We start from the raw sequence: 22,385 nt of genomic DNA on the forward strand, positions 1-22,385 counted from the left end.
GACGTTAACTGCGATACCAGTTTGTTCCGTTATCACCGCCAACGAGTGCTGTTTCATGATCTCGGCATCATCTTATCATAACACATTCTAGTGGTTGTTGACACTGTAAATGGAGTTGACTCCTTACAAAGTCGCCATACTCCAAATTTTGACCGCCGCATCTCCACCCGTACTCGCAATCTTCTTCCCTCCGCTAACCCACGCAACCGCATTCACACCATCCTTGTGCGCATTAAGCGCCTTGGTCCGGCCAGAGGGATTCTTCAAGCTCCACACATACACGTGCGTGTCCAACGAACCACTGGCCACACGGTCGCCGTCCTCGTTCCACGCCAGACTGATAATTCTCCCGGTGTGCTCCGACCACCGGTCCGTGACGAGGGAAAGGTCAGTAGTCTTGTACGCGAACAGCTTTCCGGACGTGTTGCCGGCAACGAGATGATTACCGTCGGGGGAGAAGGCCAGCGCGGAGATCTGAGCGGGGCTGTTTTTGGTTTCCGCGGAAAGGGTGAGTTTGTTGCTCGAATCGACCTTGTAGAGCCGTACAGCATTGCTGTTGGTTCCGACGGCCACTAGGGACCCGGAGGCTGCTATGGAGGTAGGCTCAGAATCGTTAATGTCGAGTTTGCCGGCGAGGGAGTCCTTGACGTAGATCTCAACTCCGGAGATGGTTGCGACAAAGACACGGCCATCTGCGACAGCGACGCCCTTCGGTTGCGCGGAAAGCTTCGGTGCCTCGCCTACATATGTGCTGGCTGACTCGTCAATAATACGAAGCGTGTCATCCCAGCCCACGCTGTATGCTCTGCCGGCATCCGCGACGAATTGTGCGATTTGATTTGTGTGCGTCTGACCATCCACTGCCGATGCGGCACCAGCAGCTACATCCCAACGGCAGACACGTCCGTTGAAACTCCCTGTCCAAACCGATTGTCCGCTGCCATCGGATCCGGCACCCATCGCCGTGATGCTTTTGTTGTGCCCCTGAATGACCTTGATCGGTTCCGGGCTGCCCTCTTTAAGGTAGGTGAGATCTCCGCCGAGACTCAGGCTGATAATTAAACCGTCGGTGCGTCCATGCGGCCATACGACACCGACTTGCTGATCGGGAATACTAACACGGGCATCCCCGCCGAACTTCCATGTCTGTGTAGCCTTGCCTGCTTCCACATCCCACACCCTCACGGTTCGATCCGCGCTGGCAGTCACCAGTTTCTTCGAATCCTGTGCCCAGCTTACAGCCAAGATACTACCCGTATGTTCGCTCTCGCCAAAATTCCTCGTGGGCTCGCCTGTCTTACCGTCGTACAACTGAATCCGCTTGTCCGCACCCACAGTAACCAAGCTATTCCCATCAGGCGAGAAAGCCGTGGCGAACACGAACCCTTTATGCAGCCCGCTGGCTTTCGAATTAAACTTGAACGGCGGACCGTGCAAGAAGCACATGGACATGTCGTCACTCGCCGTCGCGGCGCGCATGGGCCTCATTGGCCGAATAGCGACCGAGTTGATGATCTTGCCATGTCCTGAGATCTCGCCAACGCTGTTGCCGCTGTCCGCCGTAATGCAATGGCCGAAGCGCTCGCGGCCGTCGCCCGCGACGATGATGCGCTGTGAGTCGCCGTCCCAGGCTAGGTCATTGATGCGCCCCGAGATGATGTGGTACTCCCCTTTCGTGTTCTCGGCCTCCATAGCGTCCCACACCCGCACTGTACCCGAGACATCGCCGCTGGCGACGTAGAAGCCGGATGGGGAGAAGCGGGCTACCGTCGTGGTTGCGGTGTGGGATTTATACTGCTTGCTGTCTGAGGGGTCGTCGATGGAGCGGAGGAAGATGGATTTGCCTGACTACAGATTCCGTTAGATACACTTGTTTCGAGCTAATTATGCGGGGTGATAGTTGGGGAACATACGGCATAGGCAATTCGCTGGCCCTTCGGGTCGGATGAGAGCTGTGTTGGCTGGCCTCGGGTTGTGGCAGGCGAAGCTGCGAGGATCTTCTCAAGTGTCAGAGACATCGTAAATATCTACTCGAACTGGATCAAGTAAGGTGTTTCCAAGTGAGTTGTAGGTGGTTGAGGTCCAGCCTGTAGTTTACGGGCCATTCAAATATTCAAGTTGGCGTTGAGGTTTGGTTGAAGCAATAGGGCACCCCTGCTGGACTATTTGGAGGGGTAGTTTAACGGTTGCGGGGCAATCGCCAGATAGCTGATGCCTGAATGTGGCTGAAACGATACGCGTTTCATACATCTATGATAAAAGTAGAAATAGCAGTAATATGCAATGACCGAATATTATGCATCAAAGAGTTGTTCGTCCTGGGTATGGAAGAAGTTAAGGCACGATGGCTTTGTAGGCCTGAAGGCATTCGCTCGATAATGCATCTGCCTAAATACCTAAGTAAATAATTTTGCACTCTAGATACTATGGAAACAGCTAAACAGAGCCAGAGTGCCATTCTGAGTGTATCATGATGTCATGTCAGCAACTTTAGACAATCCGAGTAAAGGATTGCGACATTTTCTCGGCAGTTGCCTTATTAAAAACTCAAGCAACCTTATCAACACTTATACCTAATAGTTTCATTCAATAGATGCTTCAATGCTTGCCTTGATCATCAGTTTTGTTGTGTGGTTCCTTCGCAGCTTACTGTATTTTCCTAAGTAGTCGTGCTATTGGCTCATACTAAAGCCCAGCATTTCCCAGTATTCCGTGACGATCTTAACTTATAGTCATAGACTGACCAGGCTCTCATTATTCTATATTTATTTACTACAGCCTACGTGACTGTAGTACGGAGAAAGTAACATATGTTGCGCCACGTTAAGACTTGTAACACAGGGGGAGAGCACCTACTAAGAAACCTACACAAATGAGAGAGAATATATCTGATATCCGATATTATGTATGTTCTTCACTGATTTAATATGTAAATATGTACATGATGATTGACAGTTTTGATTTTGATATGATATTTTGAGTACCTAGAGATAACTTACCGAATTTGCCATTGCATTTCATTATCCAAGAGACACTCTACCTGAATCCATGTTAATGCCGTAACGCCGTCCATCTTAATTAGATATCCGCAATGCCTTCCTTCTCCTCACCAGCAACCCAACTACCCCTGCGGCTCAGCAGCCGAAGCCGGTCTCGTGGACTCTTTCAGCAAGTCATTGATCACGCCCGAAATGATAAGAACTCCGATAAAGAGCCATCCGATGGCTAGGTCGATTAGGAAGCTGCAAATCACCGCAGCGGGAATGATGCAAACGGCCAAGATGGGCCACAGAAGCTCAATGAGCTTGCAGCAGCATATACACCATACCAAGCAGCAGAAGACGCAGGGGAAGATGCAGAGTATCAGGATTGGGAACATCTCGGCGGGTTTCGTAAAATATTCGCTCGTAGAGTCAACGTTTTGGTTTGTTGGTGATCAGTTGGAAATCATATAAGTTGCTGGGGTCAGGGTAGGCCGAGTTCACAGTGAAGTATTCATATCAGAAGCCAGGGGGTGATCTGAACAAGGTTTTGTACACCGTTTCAATTTCAGTAGAGAAAGGATCGTTTTGCCTATGGTAATATTTATGTTAGCGTCTTTGAAAGTGATAACTTACAGTGAGATCAAAGAGCATTATTTAATGACAAAATGCAATGTTGCCCTGATTCCTTTGTGAACATTGGTTTTGCTGTATCGGGTGTACAAAGCCATCATTCTGCGTACCGCTGTCTCTATTGGTGGGCTTGCAGGACCTGGATCGGCGCAGCATCAAATTCGCAGAGATAGCGATTGGGAAAACATGTAATTTAACATCCGAGCAATAAGGGACAGTAAGATGCCCGGGTATTATAAATCTATTCATAGCTATGTCACCAGTCGGATTCGGACGATTGTCAAGGTTTCTCTGCTGTAGATGAGAACCGGCGTTAAGTCTCACGACGGCCAAAGTCAAGACCTCAAAATAATTGCATGTTGAATTGCCCCAAGCATTGTCCTCTTGTAAAGATAGTATTTTTACTCATTTGATCAACCTCATCTAAACAATATTAGGAAACAATTATGATCTGTAAAGTTCTCCCACATTGTTGTCCCCTATTGCCTAAAGGCGTAATCGATTGAGTCTCGGCATAGTACCTGATTGGCTACGACTTTCTAAAGAATGCTTGGCGACAGCTATACAGCGAAATGTTGGGGGTTTAGGTTCGATACCTGCCCACCGAGGATGCTAAAACTCTGTAATATACTCGGGAGGATTCGAAACACGGGAGATGAGCTGCGCCAATATTCGCATTTTTTCTTTCGGCTTATGATCCTGACATGCTTAGGCAGAACGGGTGCAACTTTGTAAATATCAATTGAAAGGCGCTGGAGGTCGGTCTCCCTCGCAAGTAATGGTCTTCTTCTGATACCCATGCGTACTAGTTAAACAAACACCATTTTGCGCATTGATACCCCAATGCATACAATCTACACCTTTTTTGCCAGACATATACCCCAAATCCATTATATCTTACCCCCTCACTTCCGACACAGTCTCCCATTCTGCGTCGGGAAATAATCTATCTGATCCGTAATATACCAATCCTCGGATCCCACCGCCGTGTCGGCATACAACAAACCCCAAGGATCATACCTCTGCTTCAAGCCATACAGTCTATCATAAAAACTGCCATAAAACGACTGCTGCCAATCCGGCTCATTGATATCCGCCTCGTTCATGTACGCGCCCGCCCCCGGACTCACATCCCGCAACGGCTGCACGATTTCCACGAGTCGCTTGTTAGCGGCCGCGATCTCGGTGGGCGTGGAGTCGAGGTTCCATGCGGCGCCGAACATGCCGTGGCAAAGCGTGTTCCGCCAGGCCGGGTTGACGGCGTTTTTCTGGTTCACGGCTGGGTTGGTGCCTGACTTGAAGTTGTACCCGATCATGTACCCCGTCTGCATGATGGCATCGTGAATAGCAGCCGACTGTTTCTTCAATTTCGCGGGGTCCTCCCAGTTGGCTCGTGGGAATAGTCGCGAAGCCGTGTGGAAAGTAAACCCGCCTACAGACTCGGTGTTGGCGGGCAGGGTGTGGTCGAAGGCGTTCTTGAGGCCGTCGTACTCGATGTAGGTCACATTACTAACAGCGATGTCGAGGTCCGCAAGCTGCGCGAAAACGGGCTCGTATTGCGCTTTGAGCTGCGAAGTCGACATGTTGTTTGCCCATTGCGGACCCATGGAGAAGGAGCATTCGGATCCGCCGCTCGCGCAACCAATGGACCAGTAAGCGTAGAGCTCTGTGTCGGCAAGACGTGGGAAGCTAGACCAGATGACGTCCATTCCTTGCCAGAATGTGCTGTTGGTGATGTTGGGCCCGGTGCCGAAGGTGTAGGTGAGGGTGGTGACGGGGGTTTTGGGATAAGCGCGGATCACGAGGGAGGTGACAATGCCGTAGGTGCCGCCGCCACCGCCGCGGAGGGCGAAAAAGAGGTCGGGATAGGACTTTTCGTCAACGGAGACGAAGCGGCCGTTGGGTAGGACGACTTCCATGGAGAGGACTTGGTCGGCGCCCAGGCCGTATGTGGACATCAGGGGCGAGTGTCCGCCGCCGGCGATGTAGCCGCCTCCGAGACCGACAGTCTGTGTCCATGTTAGCCTGAACACACGCTATTGACGTCTTTGGTGATGTGGGAGACGCACCCGACCAATACCTCCGACTACCACCAGGTTCAAAGCATCGGCAGCCTCATACATCTGCATAACCTCAACCCCAGCACCTACTTTGAAGGCCGGGCCCTTATGACCATCCTTGGAGTAGCTGGGCCCCAAGTACTGGATGTCTTGTAGGAAGTTGGTCCACACGGAGAGTGAGCCTGCCCCGGTAGACTTGGCGTTGAAGTCATGGCCCTTGTTCTTAACATTCAGACGGAGGTTAAGATTTCGCGCGAAGTTCACGGCCAGTTGAATCTGGGCCACATTCCTGACCTTGACGACATATGACGGTGTGCCTCCAAGCGTGCAGTTCGAGTTGGGAGGCGCAACGGTGGGAGGCATACATGACACTCCCTCGAAAAGGGGAAAGTCTATTCCGACGGGCTGGGACAGCCTGTGCTTGTCATGAGCGGTGTTCTGATCATATTTCATCTCACACGACGTGAGATGTGCAGTCGCTGCTGGCGAAGTTTGCTTTTAGGGGGCAGACTTACTGGAACTTGGGCGACGTCCACTTAGCAGTGATGTCATCACATGTTACGGCATTGTATTGCGGCCACGACTTGTAGCATGGAGCTGCCGTAGGCACTGTTCAACGATGACGAGTGAGTCAATGTCTCTTCTAATGATGGATATGGGGTGACTTGGTGCCGTTCACATATACACGACTTTCACCAAGAGCAACATGCCGCTCGAAGCGCGATAAGTCAACTGGACACGTCCCCGTAGACAAGAAGCGAAGACTCCGGCGTACTGACCTGCCTTAATGAGAGCACCACCCGTCAAAATATTGAGCAACTTCCAATGAATAGTCGAAGGCCAACTCAGATCACCCGGGAACGTCTTGCAGTCCGGTTGCCCATAATTGGTGGCTCGTTTCCGCGAAGCAACAGCGGCAGCGTCCTCATCACCAAAGTCGAACAATTCGACGTCAGTGAGGTCGTGACTCGTCAAGTTGGCAACGACGTCTGGCGTAAGCTGGGCCGTCTCGTAGTCCAGGTATTCAACACCCGACGCTGCCGAGTCAGGGGCCACCTCTTCAACGGCGGGCGCCACCGTACCGCTAGTAGCGTCTGTGTAAGTGTGTCAGCAGGTCATCATTGCTATGTTTGGTGGCAGAACCTCTTACCGACAGTGATACCTCCATCATCTATAGTCTGCCCAAACGCCAACTGGATCAGACATAATGCCCAAACAGCTAGGGCTCCCGTATGCTGCATTCTGAAATGATGACCGGGGTGTATGTGGGGGCTAATACCGTTGCCAGGACCTTGTGAAACCATCTTGCCTTTCCTTTGGGAGGCTTGTGGTGGTACCGCCTCTAATCTACTTATACGGGCCTCCCATACCGACCGGGTGGTTCGAGTGATGTGGCCCGGGGGCGAAGTTCGCTCCCTGTAATGTCGCCCTGATGAAGTTGGATTTCTCCGTAATCCCGACTATAATACCCGGAAGTAATTCACTCGTCTGGGCCCCAAATTCGGCCGGCCGGTCTATCCGCTTTGCGGCGTGCGTTGAAAGCCAAGGCTCCGGCCGGGGTTTGCTTAGCTTTGGGTTTGGCCCCGTCTGACACGCGCATTGATTCCGCCAATTATTCATCACACGTGTAGAGAAGAGCCACGGAAGGGCTATGGAAGCCACAAACCAGCAATTTTCCGATTTGGCAGAACAGCTCTGGATGTGGATTCATTGTCTACCATGGTGGCGACGCACACGACTTGCTCTCATGGCCAGGGGCTTGCAGGTACCCAATAGCGAGGGAATTATGGTTCCACACTTTGGCCACTGCAGATATTGTTCACCATTCGGGAATTGGTCTGGGGTTGTTGCCGCTACTACGTTAAGGTAGCATCCTTATTATAACCGAGACGGGGAGAAAGATGAGTAGCCGTTGTTCACTTTAGCCGTGCCGTCTTCTCCACCTGTGCCGTACCGGACCGGTCTCTCCATTGGGTCCAGCCATGGCCGATGCTATACCCCGCGCACGCGAGAGGAGGTAAGGTTGATTAGACTCGTGTGCTTGCACGGGAGATGATACTGTTCTTCAGCACAGAGAATCGAGCTTCGTAGAAGTCTTCTTTATACTGTCGTCTGGTAGGACTGACGTTATCAAATAATATGGTCAACAACCTCGCCTCCCGACGCGGTTGTGTCATAATTGTGAGGTGCCCTCGCAAAATAAATCGTCAGTCTCATGTCGACACGTCTGGGAGATAAAAAAGAAGTGAGAGTGATACTGTGGTCTGGTTAGTATACCATCATCGCAGAAACTCGCAGACAAGCTATGCATGCATGATAGCGTTAGGTAGCCATCAAGTCGCGTTGCTGCCGAGAGACCCTTTAAGTCCAATCTACAACCAACTACTTTTCTTGTTTCGATGCCAAGTATTTTCTTTACTACAATTGCACCGGCTGAAACTACCCTGGGTCGCACCCTAGTGTCGCTCCCGCCTGTCACCCATGGTCGCGGTAGCATTGACACGACTTCGCCCCTAGGACAATTACTATCTACTGCTAGCGTCTAATGACGGATGCAAACTGGTAGCGAGCCTCACACCACAGCTCTGGTGTGGTTGAGCAAGTTTCGACAGCAGTCCTGTCAAATGCCGTTGTGGCATCCAATATCGCATAGCATTTCCCCAGACCATTCATCCAAACCCATTGCAGTGTTTCTCGGCTACAACACACCTGCAACATGGATCATTGGATTGAGAACAGCCGCCGACTTATTGAGAGTTCCAGGCTGAAAGATGAACTAGCAGCTTAATTAATCTGGGGATCCAATCCAGGCACTTGCTCAGTTTCTTCAATAGACCATATATGTATCCAAGTTTCTTTCTCTCATCTTCACTGATGGAGACCACAGGAAAGGGCCCATCGAGCTGAGATGCTATCTCGTTGTCACGTGCGTATATGTACGTGTGCCTATGTGACAGATCGACAAGCACCGCATCATGACGGCACAGCCTAGAAGTTGGCTCCAGGATCTGGGGATCGCCATCGAGGTTTTCTTTCCGGCCTTGGCCCTCCTTGTAGTCGCGCTCAGAGTGTATAGCAGGCTGAACACCAAAACCTTCGGTTGGGGTATGTCGAAAGAATTCATCCCATTTAGGGAAATCCGCCCATATGCTGACTGACACGAACACAGATGATGCCTGTATCGTTATTGCCATGGCCTTGAGCATTGCTCTCGCTGTCGGCTCTATCATCTGTAAGTATTTCCCACCAAATTACTAGCCGGTGTCATTTTCGGAAAACAAAAAGGAAAAAAGACTGATGGGATCTAGGCATGAAACTCCTCTATGTCGGGATTCACGTCTGGGACATACCCCTAGACGCCGACTTCGAGACGGGCATGCTCTGGTCCTACATCACGGGCGCCGTGTACAACCCCATATTAGCCATCGTGAAGCAGTCCGTGCTCATATTCATCCTGCGTTTCGGTGGCATCAAGCGCGTCGTCCGCATCGTGGTCTGGGTCACGGCCATCTTCAACGCCGCCCTCATGATTGCCGTCTTCTTTGCCGTGCTGTTCCAGTGTAACCCCATCGAAGGGTACTGGAAGCCGTACTTGGGGGCCCGCTGCATCAATTCGACCGTGTTTGCCGTCTCGACGGCTATCTTTACTATCCTGACAGATCTTGTCGCCATCGCTTTGCCTTTTTACATTGTTCTTGGGTTAAATCTGAGCCGCAAGAAGAAAATTGGCTTGATGGCAGTTTTCATGCTGGGTATCATGTAAGTTGAAATTTCTTCGACCCCTTTTTCTTCTTTGTTGACACTAGTATGAATGGATGAGATTAACCAATTGCTCCTGAACAACAGCGTCACCGTCACCGGCATAGTCCGTCTCTACTTCCTGTACAAGTCTCTCTGGGCCAACACAGACCCAGACTTCTCCTTCTCCCTCGGCTTCGTCGTCGCCTCCATCGAGTGCAACCTCGCCATCATTACCGCCTCGGCCCCTGCCCTCTGGCCTCTCGTCCGCCATTGGGCCCCCGAGTTCAGCTCCACGCGCGACCACTACCCTCGCAACAACAATATCAGCAGCAGCAGCAGCGGCCAGCAAGGTTGGAAACGCATCGTGCCAGCGGTAGTATATGGTACCAAGTCCGTCGGCGGCAGCTCCTACGGTCTCAAAGACATGAATATCCGGGGAGATCGTGTCCAGGGGAGGACGGAGATCAAGAGTAATGGGTTCACGCCTAGGGATTCGGACGAGGAGATGTTGACTGGAATCGGCATTGTGAGGACGGTGGCGGTTACGCGCGATGATGAATCGAGGAGGGGGCCAAGTCATAAGCACTTGCATGAGCCGGGGAGGGTGGCGCATAGGCCGCGCTTGACGAGTTCTGTTTCGTAATTTTAATAAGCTGAGGAAAGGGGATACTCGTACAGCCTAAAAGCAAAGAGGAAAAACGTAACACTTGTGACATGAATGGGATATTCCAATCTGATTCTATCATACTCCACAGACCTGCCGTGGTTTTTCGCATGGCACGTGGGACTCTTGTTCATCGATTGGTAGTCCTTCCTTTTTTGTGGTTGACTCTTCCCTATTCGGCTGCTTACACGCGCATGGTAACGCGCATGGTAATAAAAGCTTCCTTTGGTTGTCCTGAAGTGTGATAGTCAAGGCCCGGCGATGACAATGTTGGCGTTACCTCGGATTATTGATGGCGGTCTCGTATCGGGTCTAAATAGTTCCTCACATTTTTTACTTGAAGCTAGTAGCCAACTCAGATTACAAGTACGGTCATTAGTGCATCCTCTTCTCAAGAGAGGACAGCCTGCGTGCTTAGAAGTATTGTTGCTTCGAACCAATATAACTCGAGCTGGGTGTGATTATGGCATAAAACACAGGGTAATACTTCATTACACTCACTGGAAGATACTTATTGATGGTAAACTAGGCTACAAGGTGAGTAACAGGGGCTGTGTCCTTTATGGAGTTGCGACAAGGATAAACATCTGGTTACAAGCAGACAAAGGAAAGAAGGCCATTCAAGTGACATAAAAGGAAGCAGAAAAGAACAAATGGAAGTCTGCAGGCCCACCACTGACCCCAAAGCTCTTGCTTCCCCTCCGATTAAATTCTCTAGAGGCTTTGGACCAGTGAGAAAATAAAATACTACACCCCGATTTGCATAACTGCTCGGAATTTTGCCAACAGAAGACTCCAGTGTATCTCCGGCAGATGCTTTTCGAAAGAGAATTGGGTCCATATGTATCTGTCACATAGCTCATCAATAGTGAACGTTCCTAACGAAAGAGTACAGTGTTCTCAAACTAAATGTGTCCCAAGTGAATAAAAAACCTTCAATGCCGAATTACAAGCTGAAGCCCTTGGCTCCCCGGCCTACTTGATGTAGAAAAAAACCACGACACATGGCACATCATCATGCTCCGTCTGATATAACTATAGCGTCGGGCCATCCGGCTGCTTCTTGGTCGGATCATACATGTCGTACCGCAGAAAGACGCCAGTGGTGAGTAGTTGCAACTCCTGGTATGCCAGATTGATGCCGATGCAATGTCTCGCCCCCTTCGAAAACTACATGAGGTACTTGGTCAAGCCAGGCTTCTCAATGTAGCGATCAGGCCGGAACTCGTCAGGTTGATCGTACACATCCGGGTGACGGGTAATGAGGGGAGCTGACATGCCCATGGCAGTCCCAGCCGGAATGCCAATTTTCTTCCCGTCAGGGGCGTTGAGAAACGGCAGTCCGTCTAGATTGGCCGCGACTGGGAGCTTGTTCGGATCGGGTACTGCCGTCTCCAGCTCAGCTTTCAATCGGGCCAAGTGTGCGTGACTAGTGAGCAAGGGGTAGAAGAGGGCGGCGAGAGCTGGTTAATCCCATTTAGCGCCGTTCATGCTTAAAGGTGAGATGATCAACATATCTTACCCGCTATCTTTGGGCCTGGGGATTTGGCTAGAGGACTGAAGTATAGGCGATAGATTGCGATACCCACAGTATAGGGCAACGTGGGCAACACCAAGAGACGAACGTCGTAAAGATCTGACCACGCAAGAGTACCGTCATCAATAGCCATGTTTTAATGGAAGGGTTAAAGTCTGATGAGAGAGTTACTTTTACTTCGATTGAGCGACATGTGTCTGGGCCTTAGCAAATGCGTCGGTCGGTCATTGGACACGGACCCTTGACATCCCCAGGAACAGCATTATTCTGGTCAGTTAAAAGGATGCAGTTGTGGTAAGGCAGTCAGGTAAGCGATTGGATGCCAGCCAACGACCCCTTCATGCTGGCTGCATCTCCAGGCTCAGTCGTGTTAGATGCGGACGGTGGCTTTTTGCCAAAATTGTGTTATCTTGGAAGTATCGTAGAGAATCTGACGGTGATGATCGCCAGCCTTCTTCAATGTGTGGTCTTGGAAACTTGTTGCTGCTCACTTAATCCGCCCTTGTGCTTGAAGGTTAAGTCGCAATAGTACCATGCTGCTCGTCGGAAGCACCGTATGTACAGCACATACATCACCTCTTTGAAGGAAGACATTGTGGAATTACACGTGTTAGATCAAATAGATATAAAATACGTGATGTATGTTGCCGTGTAAGCATAGGTCGGTTGAGGTAACTTGATAACTGGACCAATGGCTTGCAACCCCTGGTCAGAACCAAGCCCGAGAGCTATGATCACAGTTCTAGTTAGCCGTTCTGAAGCGCACGACCGACCCAAGAAGACAAAGAAAAAGAAATAATACACAAGTTCCCACCAACACACCATGATCTGTGATCAAGCCAGCCGTTCAGCTGCGAAAGAGTGCTGTGGCCAACCAAGAGAAAATTGAACCTCGAACGCAATGCTCAAACGTCCCACTATTATCTACATAGAAGTGTCGGCCCACCCAGTACCCCGCTCTATCAACTCGGGAAATTGCAACTCAACATGTAACTTGTAACTTGCAACTTGCAACTTGCAGCATACAACTTACAAACAGCGAAATGGCAAAAGTTGACAATGAGATTAAAGGACGCCTGGCCCTCATAACAGGAGCCTCTGGCGGGTGAGAGCCCCACCTTCAAGCCCGACTTGCGACCAATCGTTGACGGTACCTTAGTATTGGCGCCGCATGCGCTCGCGACCTCTGGACCCAAGGCGCATCACTGGCCCTGACATGCTTCAAGAACCGCGCGTCGGTAGACTCGCTCGTGTCAGAACTGACCTCCAGTGGAAAGGGTGCAAGTGACGACGATAGCCGCGAAATCTCAGTGCATATCGTGGACACGGGTTCAGCGCAGGACATCGAACGGCTGTTTGAAGAGCTCAAACACTCGCATAAACAAAGCGGCCCGGACATCCTAGTCTCTAACGCAGGCTACGGGAAGCGGATCCCCAACATCCTCGACATCGAGCTGGATGAGTTCGATTACACGCTCAACATCAACCTGCGCGCTTCGTTCCTGCTCACGAAACTGAGCATCCCGCATATGGAGGCTCAGCATTGGGGGAGGGTGATTTTCATCAGTTCCATTGCGGCCATTGGAGGGGGTATCAATGGGTGTCATTATGCGGCGAGCAAGGCTGGGCTTACGGGCATGATGCGGAATTTGGCTGCGAAGCAGGCCGGGTCGGGAATCACCGTGAATGATATCGCGCCGGCTATGATTGGGGAGACGGGCATGATTCCTGACGAGAGAGCGGTCCGGGGCACGCCGGGCGATGTGAACAACATCCCGGTGGGCAGGCTAGGGACGCCGCAAGAGTGCGCCAATGTGGTGACGATGCTGTGTAAGACGGGATACATGACTGGACAGAGTATCTTGCTGAGTGGCGGCTTGAAATAAATCCACTCGGGTCGGTGATCCTGGCTATGTGTAGATGCAAAGAGTATACATGTCTGCAGTATCAGTGCAACCAATGGCGCCAAGGCGGCAGGGAGCACATCATCCTTGGGTGGGGTCAAATGGATGGAGGGGCATTGTCCGAAACTGTCGTCTACGCGGCTTCCAGAGTGCGACAAGTCAAAACTGCAGACTATGGATCCATTGAGGTGGGACTAGTGACGGCGATGTTCTTATATTTGCGCCATGTCCTCGAAGTGAGTTTGTAAAATTCTGCCTTGAATTGATTGTCGCTGCAGCTTTTCCATCACTCGTAATCCATCCCTCGAACCCCACCTTCCACTTCGGAATAGCTTCCCTTGTTCAACAACCCCGATCCAAGACCTCAACCCTTCTGATCATCTCTACATCTTTCTGAACAACCGTACCAGAAAACCAAACCGCAAACATGGCAGACGGCAAGAAAGCCGCCGGCGTCGAGTCCGATAAAGGTGAGTCACACCACTGCTGGTCATCACTTCCGTAGAACCACCCACCAACTAACCGCTCTCTCTCTCTTCAGTCTGGACGACCCTCATCACAAACAACGACTACCTCTCCGGCCTCCTAACCCTCGACTTCTCTCTTAAAAAGCACCAAACCGCCTACCCCCTCGTAGCCCTCTACACCGACACCTTCCCCGCTTCTGGTCTCGCCGCCCTCTCCGCGCGCGGCATCCCCTCCCAACGCATCGAATACCTGCTCCCGACCTCGGGCAGCAAAGACTACAGCAACGACCCGCGCTTCTACGACTGCTGGTCGAAGCTAACCCCCTTCAACCTCTCGCAATACAAGCGCGTCGTGCAGCTCGACTCAGACATGCTCGTCCTGCGCAACATGGACGAGCTCATGGACCTGGAACTCGACGACCCCGCCGTCGTGGAAAAGGGCGAGGGGAAACGCGTTTTCGCGGCCGGACACGCCTGTGTCTGCAACCCGCTCAAGAAACCCCATTACCCCAAGGACTGGATCCCGCAGAATTGCGCCTTCACGTTCCAGCACTCCACCCCCGAAGAAGCGCAGACTAAGGCTGCGGACCCGAGCGTGGGACCCTTGGGTTTCATGAACGGCGGTTTGCAGGTCGTGAACCCGAGCAAGGCCGTCTTTAAGCAGATTGTAGAGTACATGGACCAGAATGCCGTGGACATGGATTTCGCCGACCAGAGCCTGCTGTCGGACTTGTATCGGGGCCGCTGGGTCGCGCTGCCGTATATTTATAATGCGCTCAAGACTCTGCGGTGGCCGGGCGTTCACGAGCCGATTTGGCGTGATGATAGTGTCAAGAATGTGCATTACATTTTGGCGCCGAAGCCATGGGATGAGGTGGATGCCGAGGGGAGTTATAACGGGACGGATGAGACGCATAAGTGGTGGGTGAAGGTGAACAAGGAGAGGTTGGCGTCAGAGAAAGAGAAGGGAATTCCTGCTGATGGGTTCTAAGCGGAGGAGCTGCGAGTGATGCGGTTGACGGGTGTGCATGTTTCAAGGATTGATAGAAAAAAAAAGAGGCCTCGAGGGTTTAGAGGAGCGCATGGCCAGGGGGCTGGTTCATTGCGCCGGAGTTGGGCAGAGTTTATGGTTTTTGTAGATTACTTTGAAAACACTAAGTAAAGCTGAGCTTGGTTGTTTATGTTATACATTCTGGTTCTGGACCGGATGCACACAGTCAATGCACACATTCGTTGTCGATGATTGCTCATGTCGTGTGCTACTTACGCCATTCCCTTAACTAACCAACCCAGCAAAAAGTCCAATCTTGTGTGTGAGTGAGAGCTCTATCCGGATGCCATCCTAATTCGCCGTCTATCATGCATTTCATCAATCAGGGAATCATAGGCTGTGGCAACAAAAGAAACCCCCCAATGCTTGTCCATACTCCGGGTCAAACTGCAAATGGTTTCTGCCGAGAAGCTCATCAGTGCCTTCAGTGCCTTCAGTGCCTCTTATATTTCTGCGAGATTGTTAGCAAAGCCGCGCTAGGTGAAGGAAGCGTTGTCTGGAAACTCACCTCTTCAATACGTCTCCTGTTGTGAGGATCCAACGCATTGGTGGCACCCATTAGTGTCTTGCCAAGTGCCTTGCTCGACCCGATCAACGGCCTGAAGATGATCGTCGGAGCTCGCTTCAGAACTGCCTTGGCAGCTCCTTGCGCAGTCTGGCTCTCCATGACCTCACCAGGAACGGCGATGATGGCATCTCTGGCGACATTCAAATCGCGAGCCAGACTCGAGTACGCACCCCGGATCCCATGAAAGACACCGGTCGGTTGATCGGCATACAAGCTGATCTGCTTCGTCTCTTCCGCGTCAAAATCTTCATCCTCCCAACCGCCCTCCCTGGCATCCGTTTGCTTTACCAACATGCCTTCGGCACCTTGAAGGATGTACTGCGTGCCGACCGCCATTTTCGCGCTAAGTTTGACGATCTCGGTGCCCGTAGTCTTGGCGAATGCAGCAGCACCCTTTCCAATGCTGCGTACAATTCGGCCGTCCTTCTTATACTCTCTGATGGGAATTTCAACCAGGTCCTTGAAGCCGCTCCCCACATTAACGAGGGATCGAACAGGTGCAAGGCCGGCGAGGACACCAGGCAATTGGTTGCGCTGGACATCGGGCATCCATATGTCATTGAGCATTTTTCCAAGGCGATCAAAGCCCTTGACGCCATAGACGATAGTATGACGTAGCACCAAGCGGGATTCGTCGAGAATGAGGAAATTCATGAATTCAGTTGTATGACCAGACCTGAGACCTGCATAATCAACACGTTTGGGCTTGAAGTCTAGTTTGACCGGAATCGAGTTCACCTCGGCCCTTTGGATGAATGGCACGTCGGCCTCCGACGTTGGCGGCTTTGCGGATGCATCCTTGAATTCGAAGAAGCGCGTGATGAAGTCCAGGGCATCTTGATCAACATGCAGGCGTAGCGGAAGCGTAGTGACCTTCAGCACCAACTCGGAAGCGGCAAGTTCTGCAACGGGCTTGACTTGAAGTAACTCGAGGAGGATCATACTGGTGCCCATCTCACGCTCTCCGGCGTCCTGGTCGTAGGTAGCAAACTTTTTCCAAGTCGATGTTGGCACATGATCAAAGACATCAAGATCTTTGATGCGGACATCTATCGAGCTCTGTGTTTCTCCCGACCCAGCAGGGAAAGTCACGAGATCCATATTGATGCCTTTCAGCTCAAAGGTGATCTTGTGTCGCTTACTGCGATTCAATCTCAGCCTCGGCTTGGGCCGTTTACCACCGACACGGCCTGGCGTCGCTGTCATTGCTGTGGTAGCTATTGACTCGGTCTCAGTCGCGTTGTCGTTGAGCTCCTGGTTGATTCGTTGAGCAAGCTCCCGGGGATCCCGGTTTGCAGGAATACCAATGTAGATCGAGTTGAAGAGGAAATCGCCAATAACAGTCTCTTCTTCTTCAATCATGGCGTCCATTTCAGCCGTAATGCGCGGGTGCTCGGTACGAATACGCCTCTCATATGCCTTGGTTTCAACGTCCTCGACGGCCTTCGTGATGGTGTCACGCGTACGGTTCCAATCATATCCGTCAAAGAGGTTCCAAATTACATGAACGTCGCGCACGCGTACAGTCACCGGGCTCTTCTGTACCTTGAGGTCATTTGACTGATCATACGTCATCTTCGTCGAGTTCCACCTGTGGGCAGTACCTTGAATAGCCGATCCAGTACCGAAGTAATTGTCATGAATGATCAACTCCTCATCGTCATCGATCATCGACGGTTGGCTGCTGAAGCTGGTCAGCAAAACGCCGTCATTGGTATCCTGCGTCGCTGTACGCTCAGACATCATGGAATCTGTCGCGTCGGCTAGTTGGTCCTCCAGTGTAGCATCATCATAATATCTCGAATCAATGTCCAAGGGGCCAGAATCACTGGATTCCTCAAAATCGAAGTCGTCCCCTCCCAGCTCTTGCGCTAAGCCAAAATCATCGTCAAAGTCGAAATTGCCTTCAGCCTTGCCAAAAGCATCCGCCGATATGGACGCTAGGAGATCCTGAACAGGCATAACTTGCGTTCTGTACTTGACTTCCTTCGATGGCGGAGTTGGAGGCGCCAGAGCACCCGCAATCGCGAATAGCGTCTGCGTCGAATCGGCACAGGTTTCCAAGACCAGGAGATCATCACGAATCTCCACGTCGAAAAACTTGGAACCGTCATCCCCGTTCGGACCTACTTGAACAGCCGCGTTGGCAGAGGATATGTAACAGATGTCTACATAACCTTTTGAGCAGAGTTCCTCAATTTGCGGTGTTGCGACATTCGAAGTTCGACGACTCCTCGAATCGGTGGGTGGAGAGTCCAGCATTGAGACATCATCGATCAGAAGTACCGAAGCTTTGCGCAGATGACCTAAAGCTTTTACATCGTCTCCGTTCGACAATGCAACCTCCAACTGAGCATCTGTGAGGACAATGACCAGCTTCGAGACTAACCCGAGTGGATTTAGTCCGAGGAGACAATCCTTCAAAACAAGGTCTACCTTTGTTGGCTTGCCCGGACTGTCCTTACCTTTGCCCTTATCGGATTCGGACAGTGGGTGTTTGCCAGTGATGGCTATATGTGCCTGTTCGCCGAGATTTGCCACCGAAGCCGCCAGTTGAGCTTCGAAATCTTGCGGCGTCGCATCTTCAGCGAGACCCAAGGCATCCATGATGGTGGGGACACGGTACTCGATGTTAATATGCCGCATTCTGAGCTTGATAACCGGTTCCAAGGCGTCGGGAATCATTCTCAAAGTGAGCACGGGTCCTGGCTTCGCGTTGGTGGAAGCTGGAAAGGTTGAGCCAATGAGTTCCTCGGTGTTGTTGCGTCGTACGGCGATTGAACCAAGCCCAAGGGCAAGCAAAGAAGGGAAGTTTATATGCCCGATCTCCAAATCCTTGAGGGATGTCTGTACAGTGCCGATTCGCCGGTCCACATCAACATTGATGTCAAGACTGCGGACCAGGGCCAACGTTAGAATACCCGGCCGGTCATCCTCAGGCAGATATTTAGCGACCGTACCGAGACGGGCAATCTCCTCTCCAAGTGCTGGGAGGCACTGTAGCTGTTGGAGCTTTCCGGCTTTGACCTCGATGTTGTCACAGTTGAGCCGTAAAACAGCCCCTTTCCGTCTCTGTCGCAACAATGTATCCACCATGATCTCATCGTCGTTATCGTCAAACTTGTGTTTCGACGGAAGAATGAGTTCTAGTAATCGCTCGAGATCGTTATCCCTGGGCGACACCAGGTACTCAATACGAATGTTTTTGATATCGGCATTGATGGGCGGATCTCCCATTGATCTCTTAAACGTCGGACCCGAAAGTTGGATTTTCGTAATCCCAATGCCGACGCCTTCATCTCGAGTGACCAACTTGACGGCACTTGTATCAAGAGAAACGCTACAATCCTTTCCGACAAGGTCGAGATGGAAACCGCCCAGTCGCATGTTGATTTTGTTTTCGGACGCTGCTGATTTGTCATCGGCCCGTATAGGTGCGTCGAACCTCACCCCTCGAGATTTCTTTGCTATCCTTGTCGGACTTCTGGAGCTAGGTGAAACGCTTGAGGTCATTGACGAGCCCATATTAAGGAAACTGCTCAATCCCCCAAACCAGCTGAAAGTCTCATCTAATCTTTGAAGATCTATCATCAAGTGCAGAGGCAGTGTCTTCACTTCGCATTTAGTCGATTCAGGAGATTGTGTGACCTTGATGGAGACATCAGCCCCCGCAGAAGGAAATGCATCTCTAACAGAGGCTCGCATTTGCAGGCGTGGATCAAACGAGACGATGTCATCGTTGGCATAACCAAATTTGAACTTCTCCAGTTCAATAGACGACACAGTCGTAGACTCGGATCTCGAAAGATTGAATGCGAGGTTCTGCAGGGTGGTGGTGAGTAATGCGTCAGTGCCGAAGGTTGCAGGGTTGGGGTTCAAAATCCGTTCAGGGGCATCAGCAACCCCTGCCAGTGTCTCGAGAAAATGAATAGACACCTTTTGTGCTAATATTTTTAAGTCTTGGGACGGCGACACTTTTTTCTTCTCCGCTTCGGCCTTTTGCGCTGTCTTGTCATTTGGCTCTTTGAGCACAGAAAGGATGCGCGATACAACCATGGCCAAGAGGAAACTGATTGATGCATCAAATCGCACATCTAGCGGCGAGAGGATAACTTCTACGGAGTTGTCCTGAGGCACTTCGGTTGGCAAAATTGGCATTGGGGTGAGCATTGAAGCAGAGATAGGGGAAAATGTAGAATGGGCACCACCATGCACTGAAAATGCACCTGGTACATTGGGGGCGATGGATCGTTCCAGCGGGTGGTGCGAGGTCGTGGACGGAGACCTCAAGGTCTCTTCGGCCGAAGGCACTGGTACGTTTTTGTGCGTTGAGGGAACATACACAGAGATTTCAGAGAGAGATAAGATCTCCTTGACCAGTCTGGTAGGACCCCGAGGTGTCGCAACGACATCATTCGGCTTCGTCTCTGGAGTGGTCACAGAATAGCCCTCGTTGTCTTCATTATCGAGGGCAGGACTCAGGGGTCGCGTCAAAACTGGCGGTGATCTTGGGCTCTCAACGGTTTCATTTCCCACTTCAGACTCAGCAGGCACGTCTTCACGCGACGGTAATGCTTCTTCGGTTTTCCGCTGTGCTTTCGTCGAATTGTCAGAGCTAGATGGGGTTGAATCCCAGGATCCCGGCATAGCTGGGTTAATTTCCGAGCCGCCCGCGTGGGAGAAAGCGCTCATATACATGCTCTCGGCTTCCTCGTGGCTAAACATTTGAGATCGCGCGAGGTCCTCATCTGGTGTAGGGGTCGATGCATAACTGGCTACTTCAGGGGCTAGACCCCTGGCAGTTGCCGCTTCCGACTCAATAGAAGTCTGTCCCCAGTCTCCCAGTTGCTCAAGTGCTGGTGCAGATTGAACATCTCTCCCAGAGTACGCCCAAGCATCACCAGCCGGAGATACGAATGACTGTGAGGGTCGAAAGAGAGGGTCTGTAGGTGGACTATCTTGAGTAGCGGGAGCTCGCGGGGTAGATGGTGTTGACTGCAGATCATATTCCTCCGGTTCTTGGCTTGGAGGAAAATCATATGGGATATTAAACGCGTCTTCGCTGTCCATCATGGCGTGATGATGGTTCTGGCTCAAGTCGGACGAGCCAGCTAGAGGCTCGTAGACAGATCTAGGCATGGACATTTTTCTAGATAATGGCTGCCGTTCTGGCATAGTAGGAGGCGGGCTGGTAGTGACAGACGACGGCATAGAGGGACTCCGCGCAAGAGTCGAAAACACGTTGGCCTCCGAGATGAGCGAGGCTCGAATCTTATTCAAAGATACGTGGCGTTTCCCATCTTTGTAAACCACGGCTGGGCGATCGCATGTTTCGACTTGCTCGGCTTGAGTAGTAACACCCTCCACATTGATATTATCAATGGCCAGCTGAAAGGTAACCGGTTCGGGGACTTTTGATTGCACTTCGAGAGGGACCTCGACGTCCAGCTCGAAAGTGACGCCTTTTATAGATATCTGGGTCCGATCCACGATGCCTTGCAGGAAGTCTGCCAAGAACACAGGCAAGGACAGTGCCTGACCTGACCCCAAAGCAGTATCCTCTTCGCTGCCATCTTCACTGCTGCTCGCCATCGATGCCGTCAGGTCTTGTTTCTCGGCTTCAAGAGCGGCTTGCAACTCGGCCTTTTCGGACGAAGGTTGGGTTTCGAGAAACGACTGGGCCAGATCGATCGGATGAGGCACGACCTCTTCGTCATGATGGGCCTTGGCGGATTTCTTGCTTCGCTGGCGCTTTTGCTCGTCTTTGAGAGTCTCCTCAGAAGCTACCTGGAGCTTCACTTGGACACCGTCCACTTCCACCACGATGGGGCTCGAGTATATAGCGGCGGGGATGGTGATGCGCAACAGTAGAACCTTCGCTTTCCGGAGCTTAAATGATGACGGGAGCTGCAGTAATCGTTCGAGTTTCTGGTTTTTTCAAGGCCCGTATCAGCATGCCCTGAGCCATGCCTTCCAAACCATACGACATACCTGTAGCTTGATCCCGACGTCATGAAACGTAAAGACGTTGTTCTTTCCCCATGTCAAGTCCAACTTATCGAGATCCAGCTCATCGGTTTCCAGGATGTCAAGACGGGAGAGCGCGTATCGCAACAGCCGCTTGGGCAGGTTGGATTTGTCGAAGACGCCAAATAGGGAAGCCATGGCGGCGATGGCACTTCCGATAGGCGCTCGGAATGGTGGCGAGGGCTTCACCGGGGCGCAGGGCGCGGAAAGGAAGTTCGGGCCTGCTGATTATCACGGTGTCCCGCCGGCGATGCGGGGTGTTGGTTCATCGTTGACGTTGCCTGTCATGCATTCAAGATCGAAAGCAGTCGGAGAGTCAAGAACACGGACGGAGGTGGGCTGTCTGTGGGGAGCGATGCAAAATGGGGCTTGAGCAAAGCTGTGCTTTGTTCGTAGGTAGGGTAGAGTGGAGAAAGAGACAGGATGAGCTCTGAGACGTTTGTTATCCAAGTATGACGAAGTAGATGACTTGCGTCAGTCCAGTCAGGTCGATGTGTTGCCGTGATGGATGAACTAGCAACCGGACCACCAGACCTTATAATGACCAGGGTAGGGTCTCCAGAACGCATCACTTGAGCACTTCACGCCGCAGCAACTTGGGGGGCCTTATCAAGCGTTATCGGTGGCGGGGCAAGCCTATCAGCAATCAACAGCAAGGCCCCATCAAGTGGGGGCTATGCCGTAATGGGACGAATTTTGAAGTAAGGTCCACAGGTTACTTGGGACTTAGTGCCAGTCTGCAAGTCCCCTCT

The 22,385-nt window shown here is 51.6% G+C and overlaps 7 protein-coding genes across 7 annotated transcripts; 3 read left to right on the top strand and 4 right to left on the bottom strand.

Moving 5' to 3' along the window:
- Nucleotides 1-123: 123 nt before the first annotated feature.
- Nucleotides 124-2,018, bottom strand: BCR38DRAFT_342391 (WD domain-containing protein; the record flags this gene model as incomplete). The annotated part of the gene is made up of 2 exons (XM_040855943.1): nucleotides 124-1,848; nucleotides 1,914-2,018. The coding sequence occupies 2 exons, from the start codon at nucleotides 2,016-2,018 to the stop codon at nucleotides 124-126; spliced, it is 1,830 nt and encodes a 609-aa protein (XP_040716095.1).
- Nucleotides 2,019-4,519: 2,501 nt separating this feature from the next.
- On the bottom strand, nucleotides 4,520-6,915 carry BCR38DRAFT_484417 (uncharacterized protein; the record flags this gene model as incomplete). The annotated part of the gene is made up of 5 exons (XM_040863746.1): nucleotides 4,520-5,623; nucleotides 5,684-6,089; nucleotides 6,190-6,283; nucleotides 6,454-6,768; nucleotides 6,825-6,915. The coding sequence occupies 5 exons, from the start codon at nucleotides 6,913-6,915 to the stop codon at nucleotides 4,520-4,522; spliced, it is 2,010 nt and encodes a 669-aa protein (XP_040716096.1).
- A 1,734-nt stretch (nucleotides 6,916-8,649) lies between these two features.
- On the top strand, nucleotides 8,650-10,126 carry BCR38DRAFT_473941 (uncharacterized protein; the record flags this gene model as incomplete). Its single annotated transcript, XM_040862951.1, has 4 exons — nucleotides 8,650-8,779; nucleotides 8,844-8,906; nucleotides 8,983-9,433; nucleotides 9,521-10,126. 4 exons carry the CDS (start codon nucleotides 8,650-8,652, stop codon nucleotides 10,056-10,058), a joined length of 1,182 nt encoding a protein of 393 aa, XP_040716097.1. The 3' UTR covers nucleotides 10,059-10,126.
- A 1,123-nt stretch (nucleotides 10,127-11,249) lies between these two features.
- BCR38DRAFT_484419 (uncharacterized protein) lies at nucleotides 11,250-11,749 on the bottom strand (the record flags this gene model as incomplete). The annotated part of the gene is made up of 2 exons (XM_040863747.1): nucleotides 11,250-11,542; nucleotides 11,602-11,749. 2 exons carry the CDS (start codon nucleotides 11,747-11,749, stop codon nucleotides 11,250-11,252), a joined length of 441 nt encoding a protein of 146 aa, XP_040716098.1.
- Nucleotides 11,750-12,659: 910 nt separating this feature from the next.
- On the top strand, nucleotides 12,660-13,502 carry BCR38DRAFT_340847 (3-oxoacyl-reductase; the record flags this gene model as incomplete). The annotated part of the gene is made up of 2 exons (XM_040855817.1): nucleotides 12,660-12,721; nucleotides 12,776-13,502. 2 exons carry the CDS (start codon nucleotides 12,660-12,662, stop codon nucleotides 13,500-13,502), a joined length of 789 nt encoding a protein of 262 aa, XP_040716099.1.
- Nucleotides 13,503-13,947: 445 nt separating this feature from the next.
- Nucleotides 13,948-14,978, top strand: BCR38DRAFT_484421 (nucleotide-diphospho-sugar transferase; the record flags this gene model as incomplete). The annotated part of the gene is made up of 2 exons (XM_040863748.1): nucleotides 13,948-13,990; nucleotides 14,062-14,978. The coding sequence occupies 2 exons, from the start codon at nucleotides 13,948-13,950 to the stop codon at nucleotides 14,976-14,978; spliced, it is 960 nt and encodes a 319-aa protein (XP_040716100.1).
- Nucleotides 14,979-15,471: 493 nt separating this feature from the next.
- On the bottom strand, nucleotides 15,472-21,771 carry BCR38DRAFT_484422 (uncharacterized protein; the record flags this gene model as incomplete). Its single annotated transcript, XM_040863749.1, has 3 exons — nucleotides 15,472-15,489; nucleotides 15,547-21,534; nucleotides 21,598-21,771. The coding sequence occupies 3 exons, from the start codon at nucleotides 21,769-21,771 to the stop codon at nucleotides 15,472-15,474; spliced, it is 6,180 nt and encodes a 2,059-aa protein (XP_040716101.1).
- Nucleotides 21,772-22,385: the final 614 nt, after the last annotated feature.

Source organism: Pseudomassariella vexata, assembly GCF_002105095.1.
Source record: "Pseudomassariella vexata strain CBS 129021 chromosome Unknown BCR38scaffold_6, whole genome shotgun sequence".
In the NCBI taxonomy this organism is placed as follows: Eukaryota; Fungi; Ascomycota; class Sordariomycetes; order Amphisphaeriales; family Pseudomassariaceae; genus Pseudomassariella; species Pseudomassariella vexata.